The sequence below is a fragment of the Euprymna scolopes genome, chromosome 6, assembly GCF_053919585.1.
Source record: "Euprymna scolopes isolate OS-2025 chromosome 6, ASM5391958v1, whole genome shotgun sequence".
NCBI lineage: Eukaryota > Metazoa > Mollusca > Cephalopoda > Sepiida > Sepiolidae > Euprymna > Euprymna scolopes.
Window position 1 is genome coordinate 140,094,109 of NC_136487.1, and position 16,114 is coordinate 140,110,222.

General features: G+C 37.1%; 1 protein-coding gene across 1 annotated transcript in view; it reads right to left on the reverse strand.

Moving 5' to 3' along the window:
* The window catches only part of LOC145277997 (zonadhesin-like), a 441,395-nt gene that overhangs the window by 28,374 nt on the left and 396,907 nt on the right, over positions 1-16,114 (reverse strand). Inside the window, exon 26 of the mRNA XM_080130167.1 lies at positions 13,337-13,541. Within this exon, the coding sequence (XP_079986293.1) occupies positions 13,337-13,541 (205 nt within the window). The remainder of the gene's footprint in view (positions 1-13,336; positions 13,542-16,114) is intronic.

The following is a 16,114-nucleotide window of genomic DNA, read 5'->3' on the forward strand; positions in this document are numbered from 1 at the left end:
AATTAAAAAAAAAATTTTCTGTCCTTTTCTCTCTTACTTTCCCTCTCTATCCTGCTCTAACCAAGTATGCCGACCTATTCCACAAATCCCAAAACCTCAGCATGAAATATCTCCAGAAAAAAAACTCGAATAAACCTAGAACCCCATCTTCCAATGTAGACCCCTACTACCATGTTTCCTTCTCCAACATCAGGGGTCTACGTTCCAACCTTCCAGAGGTTGAAACCCAATTACAGGAGACGAAACCGGACATATTCTTTCTAAGCGAAACTGGAATAGGGCCGACCACTACTCTAGATGAGTTTATAATTAACGGATACTCTAACTTAACATCTGTCGATAATCGGCGGCTCCATGGTCGGACTATCCCTCTGCGTCTGCTGACAATCAGCGGCAAGGATATCCGTTCCTGGGCACACACCCACAGTGTACACTTGCGACTGGCATCCGCCTGTGGTTACTACCGCCAAGAAACTTCATGAGAAATATGCACAATTATACAACTGCGGACCCTACTACGGCGTATGCGGGAGCCGACGCGCTTGTTCACCCGGTGGAACAAGTGTTAAATTTGCAAGCCGGAATGCTTCGAAGAAGACAGAACTACTTCTTCGCCTGTTGGAACGTCCGAACCCTGAGATCTGAGGCGGCACAAGCCCTAACTGTGCGCTCTCTACACCAATACAAGGTGGACGTCGCATGCTTGTCTGAGGTCAGATTACCGGACAGTGGTCACCAATCCATCAAGAATTTATTTCCTACCACCTCTATCACAGTGGGGTAACGGACAACTCAGGACTGTATGGCGTCGGAATCGCTCTGAGCGACCGCGCACAAAAATCTCTTTTGGACTGGGAACCCATTTCCCCTCGTCTTGCCCGAATTCGGCTAAAAGGAGTTATCCACAACGTCTCTGTCATCACAGTCTATGCACCCACGCTAGACTCAGCTGACGCTATAAAGGATACCTTCTACAACGAATTACAAGCTGCCGTCAACGGAACCCCCGCCGGCGACATGCTTGTCATAGCAGGTGATTGGAATGGCAGAACTGGCAAGGCGGATGCTCAAACAAGATCTACGCTGGCCCCATTTGGCATCGGGAATCGCTGTGCCAATGGCAAACGTATCATTAACTTCGCAATGAACAATCACCTCATTGTCTCCAATACGAAGTTTCAGCATCCAAATCATCATCTGGTGACGTGGTACTCGAATGACGGTGTCACGGCAAACCAGATAGACAATATTTTGATACGCAAACGCTGGGTAAGCAATATGCGTGACTGCTGCGCTTACAGAGGTGCTGAAACAGGAAATACCCATGGATCGGATCATGTCCTTGTTAGAGCCAAGCTCACAATGCGACTGAAGGCCAACAAACACGTTTCCCGTCAAAAACGTCTTGATATCACGAAGCTGAAAGTGGACGACACTGCGACTCAGTTTCGACTGGACCTACGCAATCGATTCAATGGTTTACAACCAAAAGAATCGGTGGAAGATATATGGAAAGCACTCAAAAAGGACGTCACTGAAGCAGCGGCCAACACCGTGGGTTTCACAAAGCGTTGTCAAAAGGACTGGATCTCAAGTCGAACGGTGAAATTGGGTGAGGAGGCTAAACGTGCCAGACTCAACGGAGATGCCAACTATCGTCGCCTTCGCTGAGAAACAACGCACTCTGCTTGCAACGACCGCAATGTCTACTGGCACAATATCGCAACTGACATGGAACATGTGGCCTCGGTAGGGGACTCCCGCAAGTTATATCAACTATTGAAGTCCAGCACACAGACGAGGTCATCCGTGATCGAATCCATCTACAACAGTGGCGGTGAAATCATTACTGAGCTAAACGCACGATTGGATCGGTGGCACGAGCACTTCCGTGAACTCCTGAACCACCAGCCTCCACCTACAATACCAGGTCAAAACACCCCCACCGCTGCAGATCTCTACGATTGCTCGTCGGATACCCCCAGCCATGAAGAAATCAGAGCCGTCATTGCCAAGTTGAAGAATAACAAAGCTCCAGGCGAGGACGGTATCCCGGCTGAGGTCTACAAGACCGGAATCGATGAATTAACCCCTCGCCTACACCAGCTGATTTCTGAGATTTGGAATAGTGGGGAGATTCCCCAAGATTGGAGTGACGCCATCCTTCTTCCCTTTTTTAAGAAGGGTGACAAACGGAAATGTAGTAACTACAGCGGCATCAGCCTTATAGATGTTGCTGCCAAAGTCTTCACTATCCTCATTCTGAGACGGTTTCAATACGAAAGGGACAGAAGGACTTGTCCTAACCAATGTGGATTCCGACCTGGCCGCGGATGCGTCGACCAAATATTCACGCTGAGGCGAGCCTTGGAACAGCGCTGGTGCTACCAACAGTGTACAGTCGTATGCTTTATCGACTTCGCTGCCGCTTTTGACTCAGTCGACCGCAGTACCTTGTGGAGAGTGATGGAAGCAGATGGTATCCCCCCGAAGCTACTCAACTTGATCAAGGCCTACTACCATCGGACTCGCACGCGTGTCCACTGTTATGGCCAGGACTCCTCTTTCTTCAACATCAGCAGTGGTGTCCGCCAGGGATGCGCGCTCTCGCCCACCCTTTTCAATTACGCTATTGATTGGATCATGGAGCAGGCGCTGCCTGGATATCCTGGCATCGTGGTGGGGCGTAACTTTCATCTCACCGATTTGGACTACACGGTCGATATTGCGGTTCTCGGGGAGAGCTACAGAGACATACAGATGGTGCTGAACCGAATCCAGGAGAAGGCAGCTGCCATCGGCATGAGAATCAACGCCAGCAAGACGAAGATTCTATCGGCTGGCATCCCCCAAGCAGAAAGGTCCTCCGTCATTCTCAATGGGGAAACCCTCGAGGAGACGGATAGCTTCAAATACCTGGGCTGCACGTTCATTGGTACCGGTCAAGGCATGAATGAGATTGAAGCGTGCATTAATGCGACACGAGCTGCCTTTTGTCGACTCCAAAGGCGATTATGGTCATGGCCTGAAATACGTCTGAGGACAAAAATACGAATCTACCAGGCCCTCGTCCGCTCAGTACTTTTGTATGGATGTGAGACCTGGACCATACGGAAAGCGGATCTGCGATGCGTAGAAGTTTTCAACCACTACAATCTCCGCCGCATTCTCCATGTCCGTCCCTTGGATTTCGTCGCCAACAAAGAAGTCCGGCGTCGCTGCAATCTCCAGGCAATTACTGACCTACTGCGGGCCCGACGCCTTCGATGGTTCGACCATGCCTCTCGCTGTGATGCAGGGGTCTTTATCCACGAGGCTATCTCCCCACGTCCTCTACCCGGCTGGAAAAAACGTGTCGGTGGCCAGCTAAGAACGTGGCTCGGGACTATCAAAGCCGACGCTGAGCTTATTTCGGGCCCGCTCATCTATGACCTGTCTCGTTGGAGACGTGACTGGCTATTGCTCACTCGGGATCTTGCCTCCGATTGCCAGGCTTGGGCTGCAGCAGTATGAGATGTGCATCTTCATGAAGCCGACTCAACTCCTCCAGGGTGAATGTCGTTTCAAGTACAAGTCAAGTAACTTAACATCTAAATCTGACCCCCAAGACCGCCATGGGCATGGAATATGTGCCTACATTAAAGATGGCTTCCCATGTGGCAGGAATATCTCCAGAGAAGATCCTAATTTACCCTCTATGTGCTTCTGGGTTGCAGTTGCTTACACCACTGCATTTATATTTGCACTCTATCGGCCCCATAACAGTGGAGTTACTATCTTTAAGAGTTTATCTGAGAAAATAGACCACATACTGTCTGCACATCCCTCGACTAACATTCACATCTGTGGTGACTTCAACGTCCATAACGTGGAATGTCTGATCCACTCAAATAAGACAGATGACGAGAGGAGGTTCTGTCATGATTTTGCCATTGCTTATGACCTCACTCAGATTGTTCGCGAGCCCACCCATGTGCCCGATACTGCAGGTCAGTATGCAAGCCTTCTACACCTTTTTCTCTCCACTTCCCCTGAGCTATGTTCATGTTCCGTTTTTTCTCCTCTAGGATCCTCCGATCACTCTGTCGTATCAGTTAAGATAAAAATGAAATGTAATAAGTCCCCAGACGTACCCCTCCACTGTACTGTATACCGATACTCTATGGCTGACTGGGATAGCTTCCATACATTCATATCTGATCTACCTCTGCATTCCATGTTTAAAAAGGATGTGTCCTCTATAGTATCAGACCTGACCGAATGGCTAATTGTAGGCATAGACCGATTCATACCATCTAAAAAATTCCAACAAAATTCCAACAGCCAGCCATGGTTCTCCCCAGAATGTGCTGCTGCAAACGTCCACAGAAATCACTTTTCCCATAGCTACCAACGTAATAGATGCACTGAGACTAAAGCTGCTTTCAGGAACGCCAGAAACCACTGTAAAAGAGTAATAAAAAATGCAAGAGAGCTATATGCTCAGTCCGTTAAATCCAAAGTAGCTGATCAGCAGCTTGGTTCCCACCAGTTTTGGCAAATAACAAATAGGATCCTGAACAGAAGTGTGCGTTCTATCCCAACCATTATCATTGGACCTGAGGTCATCTCGATAGCATCAGACAAGGCCAAACTATTTGCCAAGAACTTTGCAGCTAATTCTACCCTATGCGATGAAGGCCATCAACTCCCCATATTTCCTCCAATAACACAGAAAACGCTAGGTAACATATAAATACCTGTGCATGAGGTCGCCAAGCTAATCAAGAACCTTGATTCCAGTCAAGTAACTGGCCCTGACAGCATTCCAATTATAGTGTTAAAAAAGCTTCAACCTGAACTTGCTCCCATACTTACGAAACTGTTTAAGCGTTGCCTTAAGGAGAAGTGCTTTCCAACACCCTGGAAAACCTCATCAGTATGCCCTGTATTTAAGAATTCAGGTGATAAGTAATCTCCCCCTCAGTACAGACCAATAAGTCTCCTGTGTGTCATGAGTAAGTTGCTGGAATCCATATTAAATAGAGAAATAGTCAACCACCTCAGCAAAAATAACCTTGTTAGTGACACACAATATGGTTTCCGTTCTGCAAGATCTACTGCAGATGTGCTAACGGTTATATCTCATAGGATTAGTGAATCGCTTGACAAAGGCTTCCTTTCTAGGGCAATTGCTCTTGACATATCAAAGGCCTCTGACAAGGTATGGCATAAAGGCCTACTTCACAAGATTTCCAGCTACGGTATAACTGGAAATGTTTTCTCTATCATTAAATCATTTCCCTCTGATAGGCTCATAAGAGTAGTGGTAGATGGACAAAAATCAGAAGTCTGCAGTATTAATGCTGGAGTCCCTCAGGGGTTCATCCTGGGCCCAACTCTTTTCCTGATCTACACCAATGATCTCCCTAAACACATACTTAAATCATTCGTTGACATCTATGCTGATGACACGACCATCTACAGCAACACATCAAAGGCTGTAAATGACAAAGTTCTCTCTGATTCTTTCTCCTCTGATCTCGAGCGTGTGGCTCAGTGGGGAAGAGGTGGCTGGTTACCTTTAATGCATCTAAAACTAAGCTCCTTTCTTTACATCATCAATGCTCTGATCCCCATCTGGCATCAATTGAAATGGATGGCTCTCGTCTAGGAGAAGCCCCAAATTTTGACAAGCTTCTGGGCTTGACCTTTACTCCTGATCTGAAATGGAACACGTACATCAAGTCTGTTGCCAAGGTCGCTGGAAAGATGGTGGGATCCTTCTACCGCTCCAGAAGATACCTCACTACTGATGCAATTCTCTATCTATATAAAAGCCAAGTACGCCCAAGGATGGAATACTGCCGCTATATCTTGGCAGGAGCTGCTAAAAACAGCCTATCCTGCCTTGACAGAGTACAAAATAGACTTTGTGACTTAGTGGGGGATGCCCTTTTCTCTTCCCTGCAACCTCTCTCCCATAGAAGAGACGTTGCAAGCCTATCTTTGTTTTATCGTTATTTCCATGGCAGGTGCTCGTCTGAGCTCCAATCGCTAGTCCCCCCCTCACAAATCTTTCACGAAAAACACCCGTCTAGCTGAAACCACTATCCAAAATTTTCCCCACTCTTTATCTGTGCCCAAATCAAAACGTAGATTCCATGAACAAAGCTTCTTTCTTAGAACTGCACAACTATGGAACTCTGTTCCGTCTGCCTGCTTCCCACCTGACTACAACCTGGATGTCTTCAAGTCCAACGTAAACAAATTCCTGATTAACCGCCCCCTTAAATAGACAGTTTTATTAAATCCTCACACTAACGTACTGTACATGCAATAACCCTTATTCCTGAGTGGTTTTCAGGTCTTGATAAGTGGTGATCACCTTGTAAAAAAAAATATATATATATATATATATATATATATATATATATACATGCATACGTATATATATATATATATATATATATATATATATATATATATATATATACTGCAATTACAAAGAGGAGACTTATTTTTAATAATCATGATTAAATGTGATAAGAAAGTGAAAAAAAAAAAGCAGCCGACCAGTTTCGCTCTCACTCATCAAGAGCTGGATCGAGGAATTTTATTTTTTTTCTTTGAATAAAAAATGTCTCGATACAACTCTTGGCAAGTGAGGGCTAAACCGGTCGGCTGTTGATTTTTCACTCTGTTAACAATTTTTATTATGATTATTAAAAAAAAATAAGTCTTCCCTTCCTAATTATGATTTCGAAATTGTGTACCCCCAACAAATCATGAATATATTATTTTATTCAATTTAGGTAAACATAATGACTATAGGCCGCTACAAAAAATCTATTGTTTCAGTCTAAAACGACATTATCAGGCAACAATTATCTGATTTATCGTAGCAACCTACGGTAATTTTATTTACCTAAATTCTAAATTAAATAAAATAATATCCTGCTATTTCATTGAGTACTATCAACAATCATGTTGAAATTTAATGTTTTTTAATTTTGGATATTTTAACCTGAAATATGTATATATATATATATATATATATATATATATATATATATATGTGTGTGTGTGTGTGTGTGTGTGTGTGTGTGTGTGTGTGTGTGTGTGTGAGAGTGTGTGTGTGTGTGGGTGGCTGTGTGTGTGTGTACTGATTAGACAAGTTCAAATATGGTGATAAAATAAACCTAAATTAATATTTTTAAAAGGTGCTCAATACAAAGCAGAGCTTTATAAAAACAATTAAATGGCTATAGTCAACATGCACTGAGATTTGTGTTTCTACACTAGGCGTAATAATTCAAGGTTTGTTCGTTAGAGTTATTGTTGCAGCAACCAGCGCTAAATGATGTACGCCTAGTACAGAAACACAAATTAATCAGTGCAAGCTGATGTAATATTTATCAATTATATATATATATATATATATATATATATATATATATATATATATATATATATGACGGAGTTAATATGAACTCCAAATTCCAGACAAAGTTGTAAAGTAATTTGTGGAATAATGGATAAGCATGTAAATAGCCTAGTAGAAATACAGACACAAATATATCATTAAAATTGTATTAAGATAGTTGGTTGATTCGTCCAGCTATATTCATTCTTCATTAATAAGCTTTACTAAAGGGAACTCAACGTTTCATACACTGAAGCGTGGAAGTTAATCCAATGTTAGAAGCCAATATAAAAAAAGAGGCGGGGAAGTAGAAGTTATATGTAGTGTGTTGAAGGGGGAGATACAAGACAGGTAAAGGGCAGGAGGCAAGTTCTGAGAGCGAGACAGATGCATAAGAGTGGTGAAAGTGATATGTGCTAGGCGAAACAAAACCGCATAGCATAAGATAATATATTCAACAAAGCCCATGATTTTTCAACATATCTGACACCATAATTAAAAGAATAATTTCTGAAAATAGCTTTTTAGAAATACGATAATAAATTATTTCAATCGTCACTCGATGCCTGTACTTTTTAAATTTTTATTTGACATTTTAGTTCGAGTTTTATCCTTCCATTTTCTTCTCCTTTCTACTCAGCATCCCCTCTGCATTCTCTTCTTCCTCTTTTTCATTCTGTCCAACTGTTTCATCTATTTATCTTTTTCTGTATGTAACAGAACATGGGCATGCAGCAGCAACTGTACGACAGCCAACATATGCAAATGACCGAGCCGTGTGCGAGGTGACGTCACAGAGAGAAATAAGGAAAGAAAAAGATTATGAAAAAAGAAAAACGTGGCCTGAAAAGGGAGAAATAGATGGGTTACACACGTGGCCTAAAAGCGGCAGGAAAAGACGTGTCGTAAACATGACAAACAAACACGATAGTCTTGTTAAGCACATTAGAGTACAAGAAGACTTTTGAACGAAAGAGAAGGCGTTATTCTGGAAAGTACCTGTAAATAAATGTCTGTTGTCTCAACTAAAAAAAAAAGTGAGTCGAATTCTTTCCTTGTCTTTGTTTCCTTGCAAATGTCTTCATACAACATGTAGGTCCCCAGTGTTGACACGTAACGACTATGTTACACATATTCAGTCTTTTCGCACTTCCATTTTATCATACCAAGCCAAAACAAAAACGTTTACATCCTCATTCAGATATAGGGATTACACCAATACAAGATTATAGTTTTTTCAATATATTATATACAGTTATTTTATTGCGAATGAAACCCCTTTTCATATCTTTCTCTTTCAGTAAGTCAAAACGTTAGGCCACACTATTTTACAGCCAGTTGATAAAAAGTAGTGATGGGACGATTCAAAAAATTTTTCCCGATTTCGATAAAATTACTGAGTCTTATTTTGATTTTTTATAAACCACTAAATATTTAGGTATAGACTTATTTTTATTTTAATTTTAATTTTTGGATTACTGTAAAAAAAAACCCCGCAATATGTATATATATATTTATGCAAACAAAACTACATTTATGTAGAGTGATCTATAAATTTATAATTTTGTTGGTAGTTTAAAAACAATATATAATTAATAATTTTTTTAAAATTCGTTTCTAGCATAAAAAAATCGGCACAATTTTTCCGATTTTGATACTTCTAAAAGTCTTGATTTTTCTGATTCCCGATTCTGATCAATCGTTCCAACGCTAGTAAAGAGTGGTTAAACAGATCTTTTTGATTAAGGTTTAGAAATTTAGATTTTTTGTTAAGATTTAGAAAAACATTGACATGTCGAAATTCCACAATTTTTTAAAACTTTTGTGGATGGGGTGTTAAAAACTTTTGAGAACATCAATTTGGATCCACACAAACCCCATTTTTTTTTTTAGTCAGATAAATGTATACTGTATTAATTCAGAATTTATGTTTTTGGACGACATTCACCATAGACGGATTGAATCAACCTCTTCTGAAGGAGGAGGTGTCAAGGCAATATTAAATTCACAAGCAAGCCTCAGCCGCCTGTAATGTTTGATGCCCGTTTGGTCAGGAAGCCAGTATCTTCACACAACCTGATCTGGTAGCATTAGATGCCCTAACAGGTATTATACACTTCAAATCAAAGTGGATCCGGGAGCAATGGTAACTAATTGGCAACTCCACATTTTCCACAACCCCCTAAGTGGGGCCTCACCACTGGATGTCTTTAAAGATCACATCTAGGAACTTTATTATAAGTTGTATGTAAATACCCTTGACTAACGCAACAAGCAGCAAAATCTCACCCCTGCACTGTAAAGGTCTCTAGATGCCGGAAAGCCTTCTATTATAATAGAATATAATAGTTTCTTCTCTTTAAAGTTAAATGTATTTTTATCTTTATAGAAATCGCTCCAGTCAAAGCATGAAGCCATTTGATTCGAGAAGCTAAAAAAAATAATAAAAAACTAGCTAACAATGAGTATTATATATATATATATATATATATATATATATATATATATATATATATATATAACATAACTAGCAATAAGTATTATATAGATGAATATATTCTGACCCCCAAAACAGCAATTCTTCCTCCTTTGACAGAAACATAGATAATGGAATATGAGGATAAAGGACAAAATAAGGGAAGCAAAAGTTATGAGGCTACTGAAAGTAAACCTAAGGTCAACTTCCTACTCTTTTTATGGGAATAGATATCTCATTACTCAACTCTATAAAGTCATACTCAGGACCAAAGAAGACCAAACTCAGAATTGCCAAACTTTACATTTATATTCTTTAGCAATGGGACGATTCCAATATTTTTCCCGATTCCGATACAATTACCGATTCTGTACTAAATTCCCGATTCCGATTATTTATAAATCTCTAAATATTTAACTATATAGTTGTATTCTTTCTCTGATTACCATAAAAACACATATGTTAAATGTGCAAATATTTTCGTAAACGTGAAAGTATACTTATGGGGGACGGTCTATCGATTTTATCTCTACTGGTGGTTTAAAATCAATAAATATTTATTATTTTATCATTATTACAAGAAATGGAAGATGTAGCTTTAAACAAAATCAAATAAAGAAGACTCTTAAAAGAATCGTTTTGGCATCGGAAAACTAGTACAAATTTTTCCTATTCCAATATTGATTCCGATACCTTCAAATACTCTGATTTTTCTGATTTCCGATTCCAATTCTGATTAATCGTCCCAACACTAATATTCTTCAGGTCTTTTGTGATGAAACTCTAAACTGTTTTTGTATATATTGTAAAATTGTTCCTGGTAAGTGTGTACGAAATAAAGAAATATTCAAAAACCCTTTTATTAAAAAAAAAAACATTTTTTCTCAATTAAACAATTAAATATAAGCAAGAAAATGTTCAAATTAAATGTTGCAATTAATTATCCCATATTTTAATAGCGATGAACCTCTCATGATGAAATTCAGTGCATATAAGTATTTTTCTCTGTAAATGACAAAATATACTTAATACCACACGACTCGCTGGAGTAACTAAGGACCCTATTAGCCTACCAAGGGTTAATCTTTTACATAATTGTAGAACTGCCTCAGGAACCTTCCGTCGACATTACTCTTGAAAGTTGGTCATAAACACAGAGGCCCCTAGATTTCTTCTGCATTCCACTTCTATCAAACATGAACGAATTAAATTTAACTTTTTTAAAAAGTCCTTTTGTCTTAACTGTGCTTCAACCTAATCAAACCTACTAGTAATTATAAGAGCTTTTTTTTACATAGTAGTCAGTCACCATTTATACCTAGCTTTTTTTCTACCTTGCTTTTTTCTTTTTTTTTACATAGTAGTCAGTCACCATTTATACCTAGCTTTTTTTCTACCTAGCTTTTTTCTTTTTTTTTACATAGTAGTCAGTCACCATTTATACCTAGCTTTTTTTCTACCTAGCTTTTTTCTTTTTTTTTTACATGGTAGTCACTCACCATTTATACCTAGCTTTTTTTTTACATAGTTTTTTTCTTTTTTTTTTTTTACATAGTAGTCACTCACCATTTATACCTAGCTTTTTTTCCCCCTTTTTTTTTACATGGTAGTCACTCACCATTTATACCTAGCTTTTTTTTCCCTTTTTTTTTACATGGTAGTCACTCACCATTTATACCTAGCTTTTTTTTCTTTTTTTTTACATGGTAGTCACCATTTATACCTAGCTTTTTTTTTTTTTTTTTTTACATGGTAGTCACTCACCATTTATACCTAGCTTTTTTTTCTTTTTTTTTTACATGGTAGTCACCATTTATACCTAGCTTTTTTTTCTTTTTTTTTTACATGGTAGTCACCATTTATACCTAGCTTTTTTTTCTTATTTTTTACATGGTAGTCACCATTTATACTTAGCTTTTTTTTTTTTTTTTTTTACATGGTAGTCACTCACCATTTATACCTAGCTTTTTTTTCCCTTTTTTTTTACATGGTAGTCACTCACCATTTATACCTAGCTTTTTTTTCTTTTTTTTTACATGGTAGTCACCATTTATACCTAGCTTTTTTTTTTTTTTTTTTTACATGGTAGTCACTCACCATTTATACCTAGCTTTTTTTTCTTTTTTTTTTACATGGTAGTCACCATTTATACCTAGCTTTTTTTTCTTTTTTTTTACATGGTAGTCACTCACCATTTATACCTAGCTTTTTTTTTTCTTTTTTTTTACATGGTAGTCACTCACCATTTATACCTAGCTTTTTTTTCTTATTTTTTACATGGTAGTCACCATTTATACTTAGGTTTTATTTTTACATGATAGTCAGTCACTATTTATACCTAGTTTTTTTATTTATTTATTTATTTTTTACATAGTCACCATTTATACCTAACTTTTTTTTTTACATGGTAGTCAGTCATCATTTACACCTAACTTTTTTTTCTACCTAGCTTTTTTCTTTTTTTTTTACATGGTAGTCACTCACCATTTACACCTAACTTTTTTTCTACCTAGCTTTTTTCTTTTTATTTTTTACATGGTAGTCAGTCACCATTTATATCTAGCTTTTTTTCTACATGGTAGTCAGTCACCATTTATACCTAACTTTTTTTTTACATGGTAGTCAGTCACCATTTACACCTAATTTTTTTTCTACCTAGCTTTTTTCTTTTTATTTTTTACATGGTAGTCAGTCACCATTTATATCTAGCTTTTTTTTTTTTACATGGTAGTCACTATTTATACCTAGCTAAAATAAAATGGCAAGAAAATGATGAGAGCCACCTACTATACAATGCAGCGCAATGAAGTGCGTAAATATTCCCACTGGACCATCTGTTAAAAGTTGAATATCGAATGCTACGGCTAGTCCTGGGAACACGAACCAGAAAGTAATATTGGGCATATGTTATATGCCTTTCACTTTAACTATGCAATTCATACAGTTACGTACCTTGAAAACGGAGCTATTAAACCTGGCATAGTGATATAAGATAAGAAGGAGAAAGAAGCAACCTTAGTAGAAGTCAGTGTCCCCAATGATGATGAGTTAAACAGAGTTGAGATGGAAAAAGATAAAGAAACACCAAGGTCTTATGTACGACATGAAAAGAAGCTGGAATCTTGTGAAGATCTCCATTATTCCAGTAATTATAAGAGCAAGGAGACTTATGAAAAAGAATTTCAAAAACTACCAGGCAAATATACCTGGTTAACCAAGTGCAAGAGAGATACAAATAATTGCGGTTGAATGTATGAGATAGTGAGTGAATGTCCGGCGTCCGGGAGGATGCTCCATCCGCAGGTACAAAAAAAATTGATGAGAAAATTTTAAAAAAGAAAAGAGAACCTACGGTATCTTTTAGATCCAACCTTTCCTTACAAAACAATGGGATATGGTCATGTCTGTGAAAATTATATGTGCCAAACTCCTTGGCCAAATCCAAGGTATCGTACCTGTGCTTACTTTACAAAAAGTAACTCCATTTCCGATGTAGCCTTCTGGACAAATGCAGCCGAAGGTCTGGTTTGGCAAAACACTGCATTTAGCATTCTCTGCGCATTTAATTTTGCCCACACTCACCAATTCCGGCTGAGTAGCCTCAATCCTTCCCAAACATTCAAACTTCTCGCAGTCGGGAGACACGAATTTCAAACCACGCTGAATAAAAAAAGAGAAAAAGGAAAATTGGTTTATTGCTTTGGTTATCATCGTAAAAAAAAAAGAAAAAAAAAAGAAATGCATTTGTATTTTAAAGTGGTGCAAATAAACTAACATATGTGGTATCTTGATGGTATCTTAAATATAATATATGTGAAATATATTCATTTTTTCATAGTGAATACATTAAATTGCAAATTATTCTGTCTAACTTTGTCGATTACTGAAGGAATAACATGTTTATATTCTATTCATTAATAATGTAAACAATTAGATCCATTTTTATCGTTTATTTATTACTGTCACTATCACCCATAAAATCAGGTCATCCCATAAGTTCTGTCCGAATTTTTACTTTTGTTTTAAATTGAACGAAACTTTAAAAAAATATTGTGTAATTTTTTACATTTTTATGTTTAAATGTATTTTAACTGATTACATATTTTTTTACAGAACGGTAAAATTTAAATTTGCTTGATTACAACCTTACTAACATGATTTTTTACCATATAAGGCAACAATTAATGCTCAAATCTACTGTCAGCAATTAAAGCCTTTGAACCAAGCTTTGAGGGGACAAAGACCTGCTCTTGTGAATCGAAAACGGGTGATATTTCATCAGGACAATACCCGACCCCACACAGCCAGAATCACCTCACAAAAGATCGAAGAACTTGGTTGGGAGAAAATTCCTCATCCACTCTATTCTCCTGACCTTGCGACTTCAGACTATCATATCTTTTGTAGCTTACAAAATCATTTGGAAGGAACAGCTTTTATAATGCAGAAAGATGTTTAAATTAACATCTGTGAGTTTTTCGAATAAAAGCCAAATGATTTTACAGTGATGGAATTAATAAGCTTGTTAATAAATGGAAAGAAGTCATAGATAATCAGGGAAAGTATATTGATGATTAAATATTTAATAAAATGTAACATTTGGTCACTTCTTTTCTTTATTCATAAATTCGGACAAAACATGGGATGATCTGATAATTAGTTTGCGCCACTATATCAATATATGTATGTATATATAATATATTATATCAATATATATATGTATATATAATATATTATATCAATATATGTATGTATATATAATATATTATATCAATATATGTATGTATATATAATATATTAGTGTTAGGATGATTAATTGGAATGGTATCGAAATCGGTACCTGAATCAGAAAAATTTGTGCCGATTTTCCGATGCCAAAACGGTTCTTTTAATTGCCTTTTTTAAAATTTTATTTTGTTTAGAGCAAAATCTTCCACTGCTAATAATAATGCTAAAATAATAAATATTTATTGATTATACCACCAGTGAAGCTAAAATCGATAGATCATCCCCCACATGTGTATTTTTACGTTTAGTAAAATATGAACACATTTAACATGTGTTTTTATGGTAATCGGAGAAAAAATACAACTATAGAAAGAATCGGAATCAGTAATTGTATCGGAATCAGAAATTTAGTACAGAATCGGTAATAGTATCAAAATCGGGAAAAATATTTGAATCGTCCTATCACTAATATATATATATATATATATATATATATATATATATATATATATATATATATATTATATATATATATATATTATATATATATCATCATCATCATCGGCGGTCACTCGTGTCTGAGTAAGACTGTCCTCCGTTGTGGCTTCTGTGGGTCCTCAGGTGAGCATAGAGCCCAATCCTAGACCCAATTTGTCTTGTGCAATTTGGGCAGATAAAGGTAGTGGTGGTGGGGTGGGGTTGGGTGTGTCTGGTTAATAATCTGTCCTTTCTGTTTCTGTTTCTATTATATATATATATATATATATATTCTGTTTCTGTTTCTATTATATATATATATATATATATATATATATATATATATATATATATATATATATATCTTGGATCTCTTGGATTTTTTTCTTCTTAGCCCGCAGGACAGATAGACATAAGGACGCTTCCGAGGTGAGTGTTGATTATTTATTTATCGTTGTACAGCCACACAAGGCACAAACGCATGGCTGCTTGCTTCTTTGATGAATATTACAAAGACATTGGGATAATTCAAATCTCAACAAATTGTTTTGGAGCTTATATAGAGTATCAGTAAAATAAGAAAATGTCAATATAAACATATATACTAATATATATATAGATTTATTCGTTTATTCAATGAGGAAGATACATCAATTAGGGGTGTAGGATGAGTAAAAAAAATTTTTACCATGGTATTTCGAATCCTCATCAGAAGAGGAGAGAAGATGCCAAGTAACATAATAAGGATGCGACGTCTAGCAATAGTTACATTAGTAGCGAAATAATTGAGCAGTGAGAGATAAAATATTGAGACTGTTAAGCATTAGGCTTCGAAATATAATGATAGAAAGAGTTTTACTTATCCTACACCCCTAATAGATGTATCATCCTTATTTAATAGATGAATAAATCTATATACAATAGTATATATTTTTATAATGTCGTTTTCTTATTTACTGATACTTTCTTTCTCTCTCTCTCTCTCTCTCTCTCTCTCTATATATATATATATGTATATATATATATAT